This window comes from Lytechinus pictus, chromosome 2 (genome assembly GCF_037042905.1).
Source record: "Lytechinus pictus isolate F3 Inbred chromosome 2, Lp3.0, whole genome shotgun sequence".
Taxonomy (NCBI): domain Eukaryota; kingdom Metazoa; phylum Echinodermata; class Echinoidea; order Temnopleuroida; family Toxopneustidae; genus Lytechinus; species Lytechinus pictus.
The window spans coordinates 46586459-46607659 of NC_087246.1; the positions used below are offsets into that span (position 1 = coordinate 46586459).

At 36.3% G+C, this 21201-nt stretch overlaps 1 protein-coding gene across 1 annotated transcript; it reads right to left on the reverse strand.

Annotated features, from left to right (window-relative positions):
- Positions 1 to 48: 48 nt before the first annotated feature.
- LOC129254155 (nudC domain-containing protein 1-like) lies at positions 49 to 20203 on the reverse strand. Its single transcript, XM_064094941.1, has 9 exons — positions 19992 to 20203; positions 10756 to 10910; positions 9266 to 9454; positions 6621 to 6825; positions 5607 to 5792; positions 4786 to 4999; positions 3933 to 4077; positions 2889 to 3023; positions 49 to 2076 (listed from the first exon to the last, which is right to left on the reverse strand). Exons 1-9 carry the CDS (start codon positions 20122 to 20124, stop codon positions 1621 to 1623), a joined length of 1818 nt encoding a protein of 605 aa, XP_063951011.1. The 5' UTR covers positions 20125 to 20203; the 3' UTR covers positions 49 to 1620.
- Between the last annotated feature and the right edge of the window lie 998 nt (positions 20204 to 21201).

The window sequence follows — 21201 nt, forward strand, 5'->3', positions numbered from 1 at the left end:
CAGATTAGAGAGGCTGAATAAATGACTGATTCATGGACACTCAAATAATAAAGTTATTGGGTACTTTATAATCATAGCTCATTGTGTACACACCAGCGTTACATATCACAATTTCCTTTTAAGAGATTATTTTTAACAGTAAGTCTGTTTTAAGAAACATGTTAAAAGGGTTTATTTTCACAAATAATTATGCTATTGGTAATGCTTGGTCCACCAACCTGTAAACTTGATTACATTAAAGCTGTTTCCAAGATAATTGTAAGAGTAACCGCAATTGTTATTTGGTATAATAAATGATAACAATAGTTACATTTACATAGCACTTCATACTTTGTGTTTCTAAGCACTTTACATTGTAATTATTATTACCATAGCATTCATCACTGCTCCACACATAAAGTGCACCATCTCCACTCCCTGGGGAGTATCCTGACCAGGGAACTGAGTTTTATCATTGCACACGTGCCAGTCTAAGGAGTTCACATCCTAAAGGGTACCCATTAAACACCTGGGTGGAGAGTGACAAATGTGGATAAGTGCCTAGCCAAAGGACATTAACGTTGGATTTGAACCCTTGACCCTTGGTTTAAGAGTCAAGTGACTGAACCACTACACCACAAAAGCTCCACTGCTTTGTCTATTTCCATCTGGTCTCTTCCCTTGTGGTCTTATCTTCACAACCATTTCATCTAATAACCATATCTAATTGCCATACATCCCATTTTCATTTTGTCTAATTATATGTATGTCACATGCATATTATACATTTATACCGAGTACCCCTCCCTTGGGGTGGGTGGTCTGTGATAGTAAACAAAAATGATAACTTTGGAACCATAAGCCAACAGGCTACACATTTGGTCTCAAAAGATAAGCAAGATTTTGATGATTTTTTTGTAAAGACAGGAGATCAGTGGTGAAAGTGAATTGAATCGATTCATGCATTTTATAAAACAGTATCATGCGAGGTTGTAGGTCTACCACTTCTTCCTAAGAAATACGAGATAGCATGGGGCAGCAAGTGAGAATGGAAATGTAAAGAAATATTTGACGGAACAGTGAATGTGAAGTGCAGGGAAGAAAAAAGGATTAATCAGTTGAACCATATGCTAGATTCCAGGACAAAAAAGGTGGTACTCTGATAGCTACACTTTAGTTAAACCTGGGTTAACTTATACCACACTTTTATAGAGTGCCAAATGTCGACTCATTCAACAATTAAAAATCATTCCTATCCTGCTGCAAAAAAGTTGTACAAAAATTAATTGAGTCATGAAATGGAAAGAATGAGAAAATATAAGAATTGATTGATATCTTGTAATTGACAAAAATATGGACAAAATATTATGAAGCCAGCATTCCATAGAAGTGTGGTTTGAAATTCTCGTGTATACATACATTACTCACTCTGAAAGAGAAACATGCTGATTAATGCATGGAGTTGAATACGCTGTGGTTGACCAATCTCTCGGGACTATCGCGATCAATGGACGTCACAATAAGGACGCAACATGCATGTATGTATTATGAAACACACAAACTGTAACTCTCTTCAAGTTGGTCCATACCAGCTAGTATATACTCTGAAAAATCCTCTTGTGTGAGTCCATGATGTGATTATCATTCAACCTTGACCCTAATGACATACAGCTTCTTACTGGTCAAGATGAACAGTCTCTCATTGGTCGCTTGCAGTCCAAGAATGTCATCACTCGCGTCCAGACTGACGACCTGCTGCTTGGCTATCTGTCCAACCACGCGTCCACTCTTACGGTTCCTCAGTGGACTGGGAATGTCCGCCGGCTGTCTGTAGATGTATGCATGCTTTGAGCAGTCGCACAGGACGCAGTACGACATGTCTGGAGCACAGCTGGCAAACTTGCAATTCCTCTTTGAAGCCTGAACGTACCCCAAGGCATTGAAGGTGGACTCGTGATGCCATGGTGATGGCGATTCAGCCGTTACAGGTCTGGGTTGCCAGACGATGCCATCAACATCATGGCGAAGACAGATACAGGGTGGGTGATTAGATTGCAGCCTTGCTTGGAATAGACGTTGGTGACTTGAAATACAAACCTGTCAATAAAGATTAGAAAAAAAAATGTATAAAAGTAAAGCCAACAAGAATTCATATCATAACATCATTGAAGGATGAATACTATTAGGGCTATGAAGCATGATTTGGTGTAATATATGCCTTTTTTCAAGAACTTTTTCACTCTACATGTATTTGCAATTAATATATTAGGAAATGCAATTTTTTAAGAAGGTTATGTTTTGCATCGGACATCTGATAATGTTTTTCATTATATTTTGTTTTCTCTTGCAATAAAGGATGGGTTCAAAGGGTTGAATGAAGAATAAAGAGATGTCTCTAAAACACATGCTTATATGGTTCAAATTGAGTTTCTTTCCAGCAATTTCACTACACAATCAATAGGGTCATTGTGCAAATGACTTCTTGCTGAAACTTCTGATCAATATTGGACAAATGCTCATCAAATTAAACTCGACAGGAATTTAAAAAAATATTTCTGAAGGGACAAGTGCTTTGACTTTTCATCAAGATTGCTCTCTATTATTATCCATCAAACTCCTTGGAAATCCTGTGACTGCTAGGTCAGGAAAAACAGTTGTGAATACAGGTCAAAGCTCATGGGTCGACTGAAATTTGCTCACCTCGCACAAGAGGTAAATCACACATTGAGTAGGTAAATCACGCATTTTGAATGATATGGTCTGAAAATTGCCTTGACTTGGCCAAACATTTGACATGTTTAGGGGTTGACTTTTCCAGATTAATCTGTACCTAGATATGTTAAATCCTTGTGGTTCTTATGACCACATATCTCGCGATTAGCTACATCCCTGAACTCATTTTATATTACCTTGTGTGATATCGTGTGTTTCTTGCCATCTATTCTATAGATGCATACTTCATTCTCCACATTCATATCACATTCCTCTAAGTCTTGAGGACTTATTCCTGGTTTGCCTCCAATGTTGCCACTTGGGTCAGGACCCTGAAAAACGAGAGGGAGCAAATGAAAGAGTGTTAACTTTAGTCAAGCCTAGTTTATAATGAACAAAACAAATTACAATGGAAGAGTAATTTTTTAAAGAATTTAAACAGGAGAACACCTTGTGAATGTCACTCAACTATTATTAGCAAGGTTCTTAGAAGCAGAAGCAACAGGTTATATACAAGTTCATCTATAATACGAGTATATGACTACTGCCGCTGCTACTTACACCACCTCCACCACCACTGCTACTAATTCCGTTTCTATAACTACTGCCAGTGTTGTGAGCAAGGGAAAGGCTGGTATTAAGTCAAGACCAAGGCCAGGGGCCCAAGGACTTAGACCTTCAAGGCTAAGGACTTCACTTCAAGGGCAAGGCCAAGTAATTGTCCTTAAGGCCTTTCTGGAAGGCAAATCTGGGCTTGAGGATTACAACACTACAAGTGAATGAATAAGATTGATTCGCAACTGCATGCAGATGAAATTCATACCTCTGCCATTGCCAGAATAAAAACATATTACAATTTTAAGTATTCTAATAATGACCTCTGTGACTTTTGACCTTGATACGCCCAAATCTTATCTAATCATTGTTTAAAGTTCTTTAGCTATCACGAGATAGAGAACGCAATGGACGGACAACCCCAAAACAAATGCTGCCGGCAATCATCAACGTTGAATAGAGACATAAAAATACCTGGACTTGATGACTTATTGTAACCTTCTTATTTTGAAATATTTCCTGGTGTCGTTTGGCCTCGTTCAAGGACACGAAAGTGTCTTTGAGACTGGCCTCGAGGAGCACCACACTGACTCCTACTGCTTTGGTCATCCTGCATTTTCACTTCAAACACCAGAACAATGTATTATTTCATGAATTAAACAGTGAAGATATCTTTGAAAGCATACCATTGCATCAGAGGTGAGGTGAGCCAGTCTTTCATGGATCTCTCTTGCTTGGTCAGGATCTACCACATACTCTCCTCTCGTGTCCCCGACCACTACCTCAGTCCACATAAACCCTTCATCTTCCTTGGATAACATCACTTCCAACCTGAGAAATAAATAAATACGTGAGCAAAAATTCAACTTTGGTATTAATATTTTGGTATTCATTCCATTCTTCATATTTGGTGTTCATTCCATTCTCAATAATAAAAACAAAAAATATACAGTTTGCCAATAAAGAGAAGCTGATTTTATTGTATACAAGATAATATACAGATATTGCCTACCTAGAATAACATTTCATTTACCCGACAGAGTTATATTTTCCCCAAGGGATTATATTTTGCCTAAAGCGTGCAGCTCTGAGGGAAAAATATGTCTTCTCGTATTCCTACATCCTCTGAGGGAGGGCAGTATGAGATTATGACATCACATGCCTTAGGTCCACAAGGAAGAGTGAGAGGTAGGTATTCTCAATAATAATAATTATCAAGAGAAAATGACAAAAAGAGGAATAATCAAGGGCCAAAAATGGACTTAGTAAATATGCAATGTGGGGATAGGACTTATTGTGTGTATGTGTGTTGATGGGACAAGTATGAAAAGGATACTAGTATGAGGATGATGGATGCTAACTGTGAGGTATCTTGGAGAAGTTGGAATAGATGGGTTTGGAATGTTCCTGCATGTGTAAGTTTTACTGAAATAGGTTATGTTTTAGTAAGATGAGGGAAATCTCGCATTACAGGTATTTTTTACAATGGGTTGCAAAATTTCCCCAATTGAACTCGACATACATGTAAGAGGCACTTACTTGCGTTTATCAAGGGTCCATGTACAGCAGGAGATATCGATCAACCTATAGAGGGCGCCAGACAGGAGCTCTTTACCATTTTTGATACTGATATCTATCCGATCTGCCTCCATGACCATGTGAATATCAGGCTTGGAGACGGTTTCTGGGACGATGAACGTGAGGGTGATGTCTTCCCCGGTCTGCGTCCATGTGAACTGGGGCAATGGAGTTTCTTTAAAAAAACAAAAAACAAAACAAATATATATATATATATATATGTATAGCAGTGATAAAAATGCACACCTGAAAAATGACCTCAAGTCTCCTAACCTCAAGTGTCCTTAACTTGGGTGATATTTTTGTACAAACAGATGCATATATGCAAGCTACATATGCCTTAAAATATGATTGCCTGTAATGTCAAGTTACCAATTATCATTCACTAATGACTCCAAGTCAACTATTTGATAATAACAACAACTTGACTCTGGAATGTCCATTATATCATTTTAGCCATTATACAGGCAGGCATATTGCAATTTTGCACATTCATTCATGTATAAATCCAACAAATGTAATAATTACTTTTCTCTGTAAGCTTTATACTACAGAAGCTCCCAGATGGGTATATATATTCCTATATTTACAAAATAATTTCCAGTATAATGGGGGAATAAAGGAACAAAAATTATCATTCTAGCAATTGTAATAACTGTCTCCTCAGAACTTATCATCCTTTCCTTTCTTTCTTATCCCTATTTTTTTTTTTTTACTTATGCCTGAACTTAATCAAACTACTTCAGTGGGCAAAGAGTTAATACAATGAAAACATCTCTTACCCTCTTCTTCCTTCTCAATCTCATCGTTAACTTCTTCTTTGACAGGATGCAGAGAGTCTGAGATGATTGTAAAATCTGTTTCACTCGCAAGAAACAAACCCCCGGCTCCTTCTTCCAATCCACAGTAGACCGGCGCTGTCTTTCCTTTCAGCTGTCTGCTATTTTCAACCTCGAATTGGGATTGGTCTAGATTATATAATTTACAAGATAATAAAGTGATTTGGTAATTAGTAACTTACTAAGCAGGGCTCCATACTAACCCTTTTTTACTACTGGTCTGACCTGATCAATGTCGGACCAGTAGATACCCAGATTTTTTTCTTCATTTTTTACTGGTCTGAACCTAAAATTTACTGGTACCCAAAAAATATTGAGATGCCAGAGCCATTTTTGTAATTTATAAAGAGAAAAAAAAATAATTTGTATCAGTTTAATATATATTTACTGGTCATGTCGGACCAGTAAAATCTGGCTATTTCTGAAAAGTTACTAGCCCAATAGCAATTTTACCGGTCTGGGACCATCGGACCAGCGCGGCGCAACTACTGAGGTTTTATATATGGTGTGCACTTGGGCTTCAATCAATTAATCTACTCCTCAGACAGTCTTATACCTCATGGGTTAACCACTTTGGTCCACCATCAATTTGGTCTAATTACTATTTGGTCAACACTGTTTGGTCAATACAACTCTTACATCTAGTTTCATAATAGTCTAATCACCATGTAATGGTCTAATGCCAATTTCTGTTTGTCTACTCTTAATTTGTTTCATATTATTTAAAGAATGCTACGCAATATTGTTATGTATAGCAGATTTTACATTTGACTGTACAGAACTGAGTTTGAGAGCTTTTTTCTTATCACCAAAATGCTTTTCTCTTATCACCAAAATGCTAATCAAATTTGGTCAGCACAATCATTCCCTGTTGATTAGTAAATAGCTTTTAAGCGAAACTCAAAATTAAAAAGAAAAGCTAAAGCCAAGTGTCTGGCCAAACCGTTTAATTCTTACCCGTTGTCTTTTTCAAGGTGATCCACTCCAGGTATGTTTCATAATCACTCTTCGCTGTATGGGTATCTCCATTCTCCTGCACAGGAGCAGTCTTCTCCACATGGAGCAACACACAGTCCACCTGGATCTCAGACTCCTTCACTCTGCACATACTATCCTGCAGGATAGCTGGAGCACCGTTACACACTTCTCTCTTGAATATCACCTGGTATAGTGGCAAAAAAAAATGTCAACAAAAATTAAGTTTGATATCTTATTTTCACAGATAAAAATCCGAGCTCTATGCAATTAAGTGGTGCATATTTATGACTTCAGCATATTTCAGAGTAATGTGCTTTGATACAAAGAAAGGGCTAAATGCATGCTTCATGGCCATTTCTGTATCAAATTTTGTTTTTGTTGCATACTATGCGTATGTTTATAGTTTTCATTCATAATTTTCCAATGAGTAATTGCTTCTTTGTAAAAAGCTGTGATACAGTCAATGTGAAGAGCATTACATAAATCCCAATATTGTTTTGTATACTAAATAAATTGTTGTATTTGGAAATTTCAGAAATAAAAAATAAGACAGTGTTTGACAATCAAAAGAATACAATGAATAGAAATATTTTGCAGACCCTTCTGAGGCAGACCCAACCACATAGCCTGGGTGGGAAATATGTGAACAATAATGAACATGCCACTCAACCCACAGGCCTTCCCTCCTGACTGTAATACTAGAATATTAAAGTACCTAATCTACTTTCACAACAGATTAGATTTAATACTATGAAGCAATTACGATAATTTTGTGCCCCACACTCCTTTCTCTCTCTACCTATTTTTTTTAAATATGATTTCATACATTTTTTCTTTTCATTCTTGCTTTAAACAGGGAATTAATTTCCTGGTATTGCATCACAATATGCTCAAAAATTCTTAAAGACTGCTACACACAAAGCTGTTTTGATTTTGAAGCGGATTTTTTTTTACGTAGGACTGTTGATTGCTTAGTTTTATGACCAAAAATGAATTTTGGAAATCAAAATCATTGCCTGTATAATGATGTAAAATCTTCTATCTGTGCATATAGATAACAATACTTCAAACAACTAAATCTATCTTGAAACTTCAATTAAAACACATAATTACAAGTTTTTAGAACTGATTTGGCAATCTTAAAGATCCAGACCGGACCCGAAAATGAAATTGATAAATTATATACCAATCGAAAGCTTATAAGCTACTAAATACACCAAGGTATGCTTTATGCATTTTCACCGCTTCCCAGCTGAGTATTTTGCTTAAGAATATTCCAATTATTGGGTTTCGAACCCCGCTTAGAAAATAGGCTTTATTGTGCTTTTCACCTGCCTCGAGACCGTGACGTCACGTTGTGTAAGAAGCGTTGTGATTCCATAGGTTTGTACACAGAAAAACTGGGTGATTTTTTTGCTTTCCAGATAACGCATTTCATTCTCTTCACTTCTATCACAGAGGGATATCACATATATTTTTACCCACAAGCTTGAATTTATGAAATCCGCAGTTTTGAACTAGTTTTTGCCATATTTTATTTCCTGCTTATTTGGCGCAGATTTCAATTCTATCTGCATTTAGATTATGTATAACGACCTTTCCTGACATAGCAATTTAGGCCCAATAAGAGCCAAACAAAGAAATCACAAAAAAGGTAGTGAATAGTTGTAGGTTTACAACAATTTGAACAGTGAATAATTTTGAGTGCCATTTTCATCTGAAAACGAAAAAAAAAATGGATTCATAACATGGAAATGGAAGAAAATACCCAATGCTTTTGTACACAAACCTATGGAATCACAACCCTCCTGACACAACGTGACGTCATCATTTCCAGGCGACGTGGGGGTGCTCAATCGAAGCGTACTTTGGAGGAGCAGTTTCTTTGATTTTTATTTAATATTTTTAACTATTGGAAGGAGATATATGTAATATTTTTGGTATATTCGTATTGTATGAATCATTACCTTTATTTTGATATATGATTGTTTTTACACCGGTCAGGGTCTTTAACATCAGTGGGATATTGTAAATTCTACATTGGATGCTCCAAAAAAGCTCAGAAAAAGCTGTATATGTTTGAATCAAGGCAAAGGTGGAAAAACAAATCACCAAATTCCTGTAGAATGCTCCTCCTAGGCAAAAGAAGGTTGCCTCTTACATGTATATCATACCTATTAAACAAAGAGTCTTTTTTTTTCTCAATTGTCCTAAAACTTTTGATAAATTTTAGAAGTGAGGTTTTAGAAGACCACTAATGATCCTTAAACCATAGAGGGATCCCAAAAGGGTTCCATAGAGGGTTCCCAAATGAATATGATGAACAACAAACCATAGGATGCCTTTGCATTAGATCATTAAATCAATGACAACTTCCAGCATGGTTGCTTATGGGAACACACTATACTAAATGGGAGATCGGGGGGGGGGGGGGGCATGTCATGAAAGTTTTCAGCACCGACTAAATTGTCAGCGCTGATAATTTAAGTGATATCCTTGCTTTTGATTGGCTGAGAGGCACTGGCCTCTGACTGGTACCATGGTAACTGTCGGAGAAAGTCAACTTGTCAGTGTTGACAACTTTCATGAAACGGCCCCCGGGCAATAAACCTGTGAATAACGACCTTCCATTGAGACGGTTCAAATTGGTCTCTGCAACCAGTCTCCAGTATGTAGAGGTGTCCGACGCCATCAGATAACACACAGAGATCGGATGATGGGAAGCCCAGTGATACGCTGTGTCTTGATGCTGCCCTTCGCGTCGCTCCCTCTGGAATGGTGAAGACAGCCACTGGTTCACTCGGTTGCGATTCCTACAAGATAAATCAATGCAAGGTTTAGTGAGGTCCACACACTACAAGCATTTGCTTTTTAGTGGATCTCTCCATTTTCTCAGATCTATAATGATAATTTGGTTATAATATGTTTTGTTTTACCTATGGAAAAAATATGATATATTGTACATACCTCAATTTATATTGTTTGTATAAATTTTATTTGCAATTGACATTGTAATTATTTTCGACCACTTTACTTTGTTCTGTTGAAAATGAAATAAAACAAATTGAAAAAGTTTGCATGCATGTAATGACTCCTTCCCATTGTCCTGCGATTTGTTATGAATGCCAACATTTGCTTTTCGTAGCTGACGGCGAAATTTTTTGAACCATCAAAAAAAAAAATCCACGGGCAAAATGATTGCGACAAAAAGCCGACAACTGACACCAAGTTCTGATAAGAATATGATCAGATCGATCACTACGATTACTCCACAATTAAGACCAAGGTTTTCATTGTGGTGCAAATCGTGAGACGTGGGAACAGGCTATTACAGAAAACCTGGAAGAAGCTTCGGGTTCATCATGTGCTTAGTGGCCATCTATTACTACTTTCAAAAGCCGCATTTAAAAACCAGAAGTCATGTTTATCACTTTGTGATAACGCAACCCAGGTTGACAAGTGTGACCTTTAGATACAAGGGTATATATGGGGTTATTCTGAGTTAAACATTCCAAATTACAGTAACACCAAAACAGCATCTACGGCGAATCAAACTTAAAAAAGATCAATGCGATGTTATGAAAATTTACACCAAGTTATATATTATTTTGAAAAAATACGTGATATTACAAGTTATGGTGAAACCCATTTTGTCTCTCTTATTGCCTCATCAAAAGATCATATAATTATCTATTTCAGTCGAGTTAAGCAAGAAATCGTCGTTTGGCAGATCATTCTCCGCTTTGAAAGGTATAAAAAAAAAATCCTGGAGTTACCCTAGAGTATCAAACAGGCCCGAATTCTGAAGTTTGGTTTAACTTAGACCATGGTCTAACTCTGTGCTAAAATAATGGGGAGCCAAAGATGTCAAAATTTTGTTTAAATTGTACGTTTCTTGTTTACTGTGCCATTTCCTCATTTTCTAACACGATGAAAACACTTAGCTTGTTTACCATTGCCAGACAGTTTGGAATAATTTGAGTGTCAAATTTTCTGACAAATTGAACCTCTGCTGTTAGACATTTATGTCACCACTGGCTATCCATAGTTAAACCACGACTATAGTCCTGAGTTTAATCAAACCGGACTTTATAAGTCCAAATTTTCAAATTACCAGAACAATCCTGTGCTGCATGAGCCTCCAGTCTGAATCAATGAAGTAGACACAGTTTGGATTCCACAGGTCACCAGACAGGTAATTAGTTAAACCAAAGGCTTGCATGTGTTGTAATGTGTACTCTTCATTTCTAAGCTTCACTTCATCAACCCCTGCAACAAAAGGGAAAGCGATCGATAAAGAAAAAGGTCAAAATAACACGATGTTCACATGAATTCATTTAGACCAAAGTTAAAAGCAGGAGACTCAATTAAATCATGATTCCACAGGGAAAAAATGCAATGGGGCTGGGGGGCGGTTTGGGCGCGTCGTGGTCTATTGGTTCTGACTCTCGCCTTTCAAACAGAGGGTCGTGGGTTTGAATCCTAGCCATGGTGTGTTTTCCTTCAGCAAGAAATTTATCCACATTGTGCTGCCCTCGACCCAGGTGAGGTAAATGGGTACCGGCGGGAAGCTATTCCTCAAAAAGCTGTGCGCACCAGAATCGGTAGACTAGCTTAGCCGGGGCAATATAGGAGCGCCTTGAGCACCTAGCAAGGTGGATACATGCGCTATACAAATCCTGTATTATTTATTTATTTAAAATGCTCAAAAGAGCTCTGGAAACTAAAAAAAAAGAAGGAACCCTGGAAATCCCCATTCATTGCAATGTCAAGGGTTATCCAATGTTGCAGATTTAGATAGTTCGTTGTGAAAAGTAGACCCCAAAAAGAAAAGAAAAAGTTTTTGCCTGATTCCACATCAAGGCTCCGTAACACAAAGGTTTGCGATGAATCGCAATTATGAAAGAATCGCACTGATTGGCTCCCTGTCAGTATTCTAAACAGAGTGCGCATGCAACAATGATCTTGATTACTCATACTCACCAGGGCTCTTTCCGGTGACGGGCATGTTCGTCTGTCAACAAACGTTTCACCAAGGTCTTTTCAATAAAAAGATTGGACACTTTGCCGACTTTGCAGAACGCTTTGCATCAAATTATGTTTGGAAAATAGTTTTAGTGCCTATTCTTTCCCTTGAAGTGTCTTTGATATGAAGATAAATCGCATGCCCTCTTTGGACGAAAAATTCTGAAACGGCAAGAAAGCTCCAAAATTCATAATATTAGGGGAAATTGACTTCACGTCGTTCGGTAAGTTTTGTAGGACTTGATTTTATTAAAGCTATTCTTAAATTCGCACAATCCCATGCAAGTGTTGCACGCATCGTGCCTTCAATTTTCTTGTGCACGGCGGCATGTAATGCACCCATGGGTGGGCTGAATAGACATTAAATGAACAATTAACAAATTAAATAATCATTTAGCGCTCAAATAACAAGTGAAGAAAAACTAGATAGCAATTAAATAAACAATGTTAAACATTACATGAGTTTGTAAAAAAGCAAGACAAACTGTGATGACGAAACATGCAATGAGTGCTGAAAAAAAGAATGGCAAGACAGAAAAATGTGCAAAGTTATTGAATGTGGGGCAAAAACTTACAATTAAAGGAAAAAGGGTGCACAGCAATAAGCCTAACTTGCTTTAACTTAGCCTAGGCCTAGTCATTTTCAACTTTTTTTACAAAAAAGGGTGCAAAATTCAAGGGCGACACTTTCAGACTCCCTACACAGTGGAAGTCCTAAACAGAGGACAAGGTGATATAAACACAACATCAAAATTAAGTTCCCCCCTAAAGAACCCCATCAAATCGTCCAGTATATAAAATCATTCAAGTTGAAACCAAGCATGGGATATAGCTAGGGTTGTTAGGAAGTGGTTTTTCGAAAATTAGCGACATCCGTGACTTAAGGGCTGAATGAGCACAACATGAACGACATGAACAGCAAATCTGTGTTTTAATGATTTGTTTGAAAAAAATTACAGTAATGCTTGCTATCACAGCTTGAGAATCACAAATTAAAGAAAATATGAGTAATTTTCAAATTTGCAAGAGTGATTTAAATTCATTTTAGTTCATTTCAATGTGATCAAACATGAAGTGGAATGCAGTTTAAAAGCATTGCCCAAGGTTGCACCATGTGTCATCTTGTCATCCCTTTTCTTTCAAAGTCATGGCTTTGGAGATGAAGGGGCGAGCAGCAGGAGGAGTGCTGTGTTCAACCAATCACAGTGTTTGGTGGTGGAAGTGTTATCGTGTGGGCCGGAATGGCTGCAACGACCAAGACATCGCTCATCAAGATCAATGGACACCTGAATGCCAACAGACACGTGGATGAAATCCTGCATCCACATGTCTTACCAGTCGCCGCTGCCATTGGTGATAATGCCCGCTTACATCGAGCAAGAGTTGTGGATGCGTTCTTGGCACATGAGGGTATTAAAAGGATGGTGTGGCCCGCCAATTCACCTGTCCTTAATGGTACCCACTTGAACATCTGTGGGACCAGCTAAAGCGAGCTGTATCTGCACGCATTAACGCCAACACCAACCTTGTTGACCTGGCCTAGATGTTGGAAGAAGAATGGAATGCCATCCCCCAGCAAAGAGCAACACTCGTGATTACCATGAGGCAACGGTGCCATGAAGTCATTGACAAACGTGGTGGCTACACACATTATTAAACAGTCAGTATACTGTCTGATAAGGAACAAGTCAATAAAGCACAGATTTTGCTGTTTTTGAAAAAGCGTCATTTTCTGTTTGTGTTGTGCTCATTCAGCCGTTAAGTCACGGATATCTCTAATTTTCAAGAATATGAACCCTAGCTACATGTATATCCCACTGCTTGGTTTCAACTTGACAATTTGTTACACTGGCATATCTGATGGGGTTCTTTAGGGGGGAACTTACTTTTGATGTTGTGTTTATATATCATAACCTTGTACATTGGATTAGGCACTTCAGGTGAAAATTAGAAAAGGCTTTTCCAGCATGTTTGATATGCTCACAATGAGGCTCAATATCTACGATTCACAAAACTGTTTGAATTTTCAAATTCCGATACCCAGAAGTCGAGTTATTGTCATCTATGTGATACAAAATCAGGGCTTTTTGTGGACCAAATATGATTGCATAATCTTATTATTCTTTTTCTTTGGGCATGGCACACTTATAATCTATAGCTTATGTGGAATGTACATGTTTTTCATTTAATCTTTTAGAAGCCTTTTGTGCAATGATTTCGACATATTAATGGTCTACCTAGTCATTGTTCATCATAGTTATAATACTTGTCTACAGATTTTTAATATTGATAATTACTAATTAATTATTAATCAAAACATAAGACATAATTAAGAAATGGCCTTTGAATGTACATTTTCAAATTTAATGAGCGAATTAAGAAAAATGGGAGGCCTAAAAATACTCAGATTGATTTGGCATATGATTCCTTTGGTAATGATAATTGATAATGTCTCATTATTATTATTGTTGTCTAAATAATTATTTTAATCATAAATTTATCATAATTAATAATTATTATTTTAATTATAATTATTAAAATAATTACCCATTATTGATGTCTCAATAATACTATTATTATCTCATTATTATTATTGTTGTCTCAATAATTACAATCATAATTATTACAATTATTTTTATAATAATAATTATTATTGAAATAATAACTATTATTGTTGTCTCATTACTATCATTATTATTATTGTCTTATTATCATTATTACCATTGTTGTCTCAATAATCATTAGGCCTATAATTAGGGATGCCACTCGCGCGTCGAGAAATTCCTGCCAGTGCGCATTGCTGATGGTTATCCTCACAAATTCTTGGCAGGAATGATGAAAGTTATTCCAACAATGCAAAAAAGTACACATATAACAACAAAAACAATGATATTCACATTAAAGTGATTGGTTAACATTGGTTTGACTTTTAAAAAATCTGAGCTAGGTCACACTTGTCACCTGTGTCTGTGATATGTTACAAAAATGAAGCCCAGAAAAAATTGCGTTCGAAAATAATTATTTAGTGCTTCAAAAATTGAAATATAAAGTGACCGAAAACACCATCTTAATTTCATCCCATACACTTAAATGTGTACTATTTAGGCGTCTATAAGACGCTTATTTACAAAATCGGGGTTTGCCTTGTAGTTTTAGCTTTTCATTCTCAATAATGGTTGTTTTCAGGGTTTATAATAATAATGTTATTGAATTTTTTTTTAATGAACTATTCAATAAGTAGTGATATAACATTTTTTTAGCATGGATTGGAAGTTAAATCAATATGAGATTAACTTTAAATTTCCTAGTTTTAAGGACCTCTTAATAAATAATATTTTGTATTAAACATTAGCTTTTGCCATTTCTTTTCCATTCAGTTTTTTAATTAGGCAATTTTAATGAGGCAATTTTTTTTTTTAAATTAGGCAATTTTTTTTTTTTAATTAGGCAATTTTCCCATTCGTTATGTACAAATGAATATTCATTTATTACCTAATTTGCATATTATTATATTTATGGTCCCAAGAACAACAGATATGAAGTAAACTTAAGAACTCTGCACCTCTGTGAAATTTGGTGATTATTTGCCTAAGGCCTGTACAAGTTATATCATTTTTGCATAATAATTAGGCAATTTTCCCATTCGTTATGTACAAATATTCAATTACTACCTCATTTGCATATTATTGTATATATATGCTAAAAAAAAAAACATATATAAATCAAAATTACAAACACTACATCTGTGTGAAATTTTGTGATTAATTGCCCATCCACTTTCAAATTATGCCATTTTCGCATTATGCCATTTTCGCATATTAATTAGCTGGACTTAGTCATTTTTTGCCAATTTCCCCTGGGTCCAAAGGTGAAAATTTGTGTTTTCCCCATATTTTGAACTCCGTTAATATAAAAACGAAAAGTAGTTTGGACCCAATTTTTCAGGTACTTGTTGGTGGTTATTATGTTAGGTGCCCCAAGGAAAAGCAACCTCTATACTTCAAGTTTTAAAATAGGTAGCTTTAAAAATGGCAGAAAACACATTTTGGCCATTTTGGCCACTTCTTGGAAGAATATCTGCCTTTTTTAAAAATTTGAATTGGCCGTATCTCGGCAACCCCTGGTCCAATTTTGATGATCTTGGTGTCATTTTAGTTTTTACTTGTGTTTCAGACTTTATTCCAGTTAAACTATTTAAAACTACATTTACAACACTTCAATTTTTGGGGTGGCATCCCTACTATAATCATAATTATTATAATAATTATTATTGTCTCAATAATAATAATGTCTCATTGACATTATTATTGTCTCATTACAATACAATATTACAAGACAACATTATAAGTATTTATATAGTGCTCTTCACAATATCACAGCGCTTTACAAAATGAGCAAAATCAGATTCGCAAACACCTCACAACACTAAAAAATATCGCTAGCTCTTTATGAACCAAATTCAATGAAACTTTCATAAAATGTTCTCAATCAAATTTTATTACTAACCGAGTTTCATTAAGATTCGATGATTATGAGAGGGCGATTTCAAGCGAAGAAGCAGTATTATCTTAACCTGAGGTCTTTCCATCGCACGCCGGTAAGTGAAACTCCACGCTGCATATTTTTGTCTTTTTTGATGTTTGCCAAAGATTTATGAAGCAACAACCATAATTTTTGACCAATCAAAATCAGCGTAATAAAGGAAGAAACTGAGCATGACTGACTCAGTTTTTGTCAAGCTACTGTCAGAGTACTGAGTATTCCAAATTAAATGCCGCTCCAGCGCTCGGCCGAAGGGACACAGTCAGACCGCAGCTCGCGCGATAATGAGCATATTCACGGAGATTTATTCAGCGGCCCTCTAGCGGTCTCCGAAGGAAAACGTGCGATCAATTTGGCTTGATTTTCCCACTGAATTGGAGGGGCTGAAGTTATAGCTCTGTACTGGTCGCTAACTTCAGTTTACGTCGAAACGAATTGTGGTAAGTTATTTTCAAGACCTTCATCTACATTTTGGTATATAATTGTCCATATTTCGACATTTTCAACCTACCATTTTTACCTCTTTAATTGATGCTTATTTTAGTAATATTTTAACCGCGATTTTGTAGTCGGAATTTCACTTTTGGTTCCTGACTTTGCTACATAACCAAATTGTTTCGATCGGGGTTTTTTAGAAAGAAGAAAAGTCACTGTTCAAAATATGTCAGAACCAACTTGACGCAAACTCACCTTGTATTTTTATTTTAGAGAAAATGATACCCTAAAAATCAAGAAATTTACGTTTTACCCGGAAGTAACCTTCTCGTTCACTCCACGATGGCGCGAAATAATGCCAAAATTACGTTCGTCGCGGGTTGGTAGAATTTCGCCTTTGGTCCCATACGTTGAAACTTCTGTAATGATGGCAGATGGCTCGCATTATATTTCTGACTGTGGACGGTGGACTTGTTTTTTTTTTTTATTAAGACTTAATATAAACGAAGCTTAATAAGTAGATCCCTTCTAAAGTTTTATTCAAATGATTATCAGGTTTCCGAATTCCATCAAGTTTTTATAGATTGAGATATTTCTTGATTTATGTTGAAAATTGTTAACCTTTTTTCTTAATTAGTCGAAGATGAGCCCCATGATGATTTTTGCCCCAGGCTGCGGTTAAGAATTAAATGATGATTAGCTCAGACAGTCTACTCTAGAGACTATAAACAGTTTAAAGTCAAAGTAAAAAGTCTGGTACTACCGTACTCAGTAGTATTTATAAACCATTTTGTTCAAATAAAAAAATTGTGTCTGTCACAGACAGTACTTAGTTAGTCTCTTAATTGACTTACATGTAACATAATTCATACTTTGAATAATTTAGACTATTTCTCTCTTTTTTGTCTCTTCTACACACAGATCTGCATACTTTCTGACTCTGGTCTCTGCTTGCTACTTCATTCTGGGAGATTCCATCATGTACTATAATGGTCAGACCATGATTTGGACAAAGCCCTTTTTTCGTTTGCAAATTTTGGACTGATAATGATACAACAGAAAATTGATCTTTATCGATATTGGAAACAAAAAAATTAGAGCACAGTTTTGGGGAGGACTAAGAATACTGACTTGGACAGGAATACAGCTTGACAAAAATAAAAATTCACAATTCAAAACCAAAGAACATTTTTGATGCATTGCAAGAAACTTTCTACTCAATCACACATTCCAAAATTAAGGGTAAGTCCTTTGATTAAACACAAACATGTAGTTGATTTGCAATTGAACATAAGTTTCTTGCAATGCCCCATAATTATATTTTGTTCTCAAGCAACTCTGTTATATGTTATCTAATGTGCTGAAGGTTAAGTGCCATGTATGTTCACAATTTTTTTTTTTCGAAAGGTATAATATATTTGTCCTTTTATATGGTATTTGAATGTGGTTACGCCTTGTTTTTGTTTTCCACAGTAATTATATGAACAATAGTGAAATATTTGTTGTGAAGCACTGTATGAATGTTGTGTGATCATGGAGCTATGGTGTGATGGTATTATAATTAATTCATAATTTTTGTTATAAGACTGTAAACCTGGTGGATGTGAGGGGGTGGCCTGGATGAAAGGAAAGTGAGCATGTGTCCAATTACTGATTTGCATATGTTTAGACAATTTTGTTCGTGGATAAATATTAATGTGCATTCCCTATTCCAAGCAAAGAGTAAAGGAGAAGTCCACCCCACCAAAAAAATAATTTGAATTTAAAGAAAAATAAAGTATTGCAGAGAATTTTATAAAAACTATGATTCAAAATTCAAAAAATTACTATTTTGACATTGAGAAATTTGCCTAATTTTATAAAACAATTATATGCTCATCTTGGTCAATGTGCAAATTACAGAACCGATTATGTCACACGCACTCTAATTTCTTGTGTATTTTTTTGTTTGATACATGTACATGACATGTATATTTTATTTTAATTTTCATTAACAAATTTTGAGAGGGATTTTAATTCCTCCATTAACATTCGTAGTTTCCATAAATGTAACCTATTGTGATTCGAGAAAGATTTTTTACATCAAATTTGCTAAAATTTATATAATAAAAATGCAACAAAAATTTAAAAAGTAATTTGATGTGAGTGACATAATCAACTCTATTTGCATACCATTGTTTTGTGTATATAACTGTTTTGTGTAAAAACAGGGAAATTTCTTTATTTATTCAAATACTTTTTTGTTGATGTGCACTTGACCTTTAACTCACTTCCCTTCCCACCCCTGCCCAAATAAGTGTAATCAAGAACTTGAAAATCAAAAGCAGTGATTAAGAAGAAGTAAGAATTAATCATAGAGCTATTAATAATAGCTCCATGATTTAATAAATACAGGCCTAAATAGAACTTCATATGAAAGTAAAAAGAGAATAAAGCTGGGTAGGAACGATGAAGGAATACGATTTAAAGAAAAAGCATAAACATATCCCCATCAACCCCCCCCCCCCCCTCAAAAAAAAAAAAAAAAAAAACTCAATTTGGTGGGTTCGAACCAGGGTCCTTGCACACGTCAAAACATAGCGCTCACGCAATTCGCCATCGATCTCTTCCGTATTACTTCCGGGTTTTTTAAGATATATATAATGTTGTAAGTCTGTGCGCCGCTGTTGACCAATCAGAACGCGTCGGCAATTCTACTACAATTCCAATCATTTCGCGATGGACATTGCCGTGGTTTTTTGTGGTTCCTGACTTTGCTACATCATGAAATTTCATAATTTTTTTTCAGTCGTAAATAAGAATGTCTACGCTTTATATTGATTATAATATCAATTTGACGCAAGTATGATTTCGATGCAAAAATGCGCTCTGTTTATTCACATATATTTCTTAAAAAAACTCATTTTTTCTAAGCTAAATATCGGTCTTGAAAATACATTAAATGTGCATTTTATTTAGCTGATCAGAAATTTCAAAGTTTTATCTATAAAATAAGACCAATTATGTGAGGAATAAACGATTCTAAGAGCAAAAAACACCGATCGGAAAGTTCGTCTTCACAGCTCATTACGTATGCATAACCACGGACGGCTATGCATACCGCTGAATAAAATAGAGCACTTTCGGACGGGCTGCGGACTGACTGGACAATTGGATTTGGAGCGAAATAAAGTGTGTGAATGATACGCGCTCGCTATTCACTGCAATGCAATTTATGTACGCCCAGCTGATCGGTCCGCACTTTCGCCTAATTACGACTTAAATCATAGCGACGCAAAAATGAATGCATGGGACAAGGGCTTGCTAAGCCTCGCACTTGCCAACTTGTATAAAACAAACTGAACTCACCAGACTTGACGGAAATAGAATAAATTGGTAGTGGGTCGAGAGATAATTTGTAGCCATCAAACTGGCTATCAAGAAGGTCTCTATTCACGCGAAGAACTTCTGAACAAGCAGCCGCCATTTCGATCCGTGACATCTACCGTACCAGGCAAGCATACATACCGGCCGTGTGCGTAAACCACGCACGGTACGCGCGCCACTCGTACTTCACGATTATGGAACGCTCATCAATGTTCGGAATTCTGGAAAAACACGTCAATCATCATGACGTGGCAGTGGAGATGTCATGGGGGCCAAGCCTCCCCCCCCAAAAAAAAAAAACAAAAAAAAAAACAAGCAAATTAAAAGGGGAGGGAGGGGAAGAAACAGTGGGGAAATGAAAGAGTAAAAGAAGGAAAAGTAGGGAGAGTGAGATAAAAGACAGCTCGGGGACATGCAGTTAATTGGCGGCCCTCGATCGATGAGTGTTCGGAGGAGGGGGGGGGGGGGGGTTGGCGCAGTAAGGTGAGAGGAACAAGAGAAGTAGAAGTAGGGAGAGGTGATGAGAAAGAATGTGAAGAGGAGCAGAGAAATGGAGAGGAAAGGGGGCAGTGTCAATCCAGGGAGGGCAGTGGACGAACGATATCGACATATGCAGCTAGAGCACAGCCCCCTATAAATTAATTGTGACTTTGTGACATAATTAACACTCTTTTAATCTGTGCAATTCTCGTTTATCTTCTTTTTTTCATTAAATTTTCCTTTTCGCCCCTGAATGACATAATTGACTGGAATCACTGGATTATATTCAACAGACATTTTTTTATGACTATATATACAGTGCGTCCCACAAAAAACGAAACCGAGATTTATCGATGATTTATCATAACTTAATCACAAATACAATAGACAAATGACCTACCATTGTAAAGCTTAGAATCTCCTCTTTCATCTGAAATTACTTAGATTATTTCTCATTCACGCAAAAATGGCAGAGGTAAAAATGGCACAGGTAAAAATGGCAGAGGTAAAAATGGCAGAGGTAAAAATGGCAGAGGTGGATATGGATCGCACTTAATAAGGAGCTGATATTTTTCATTACTATTACTTTGAGTTTTAACATATAGGACCGGGACATCCTTAGGACACGCATATGAAAATGATGACTATCTCACAATCACAAATACAATAGACAAATGACCTACCATTGTAAAGCTTAGAATCTCCTCTTTCA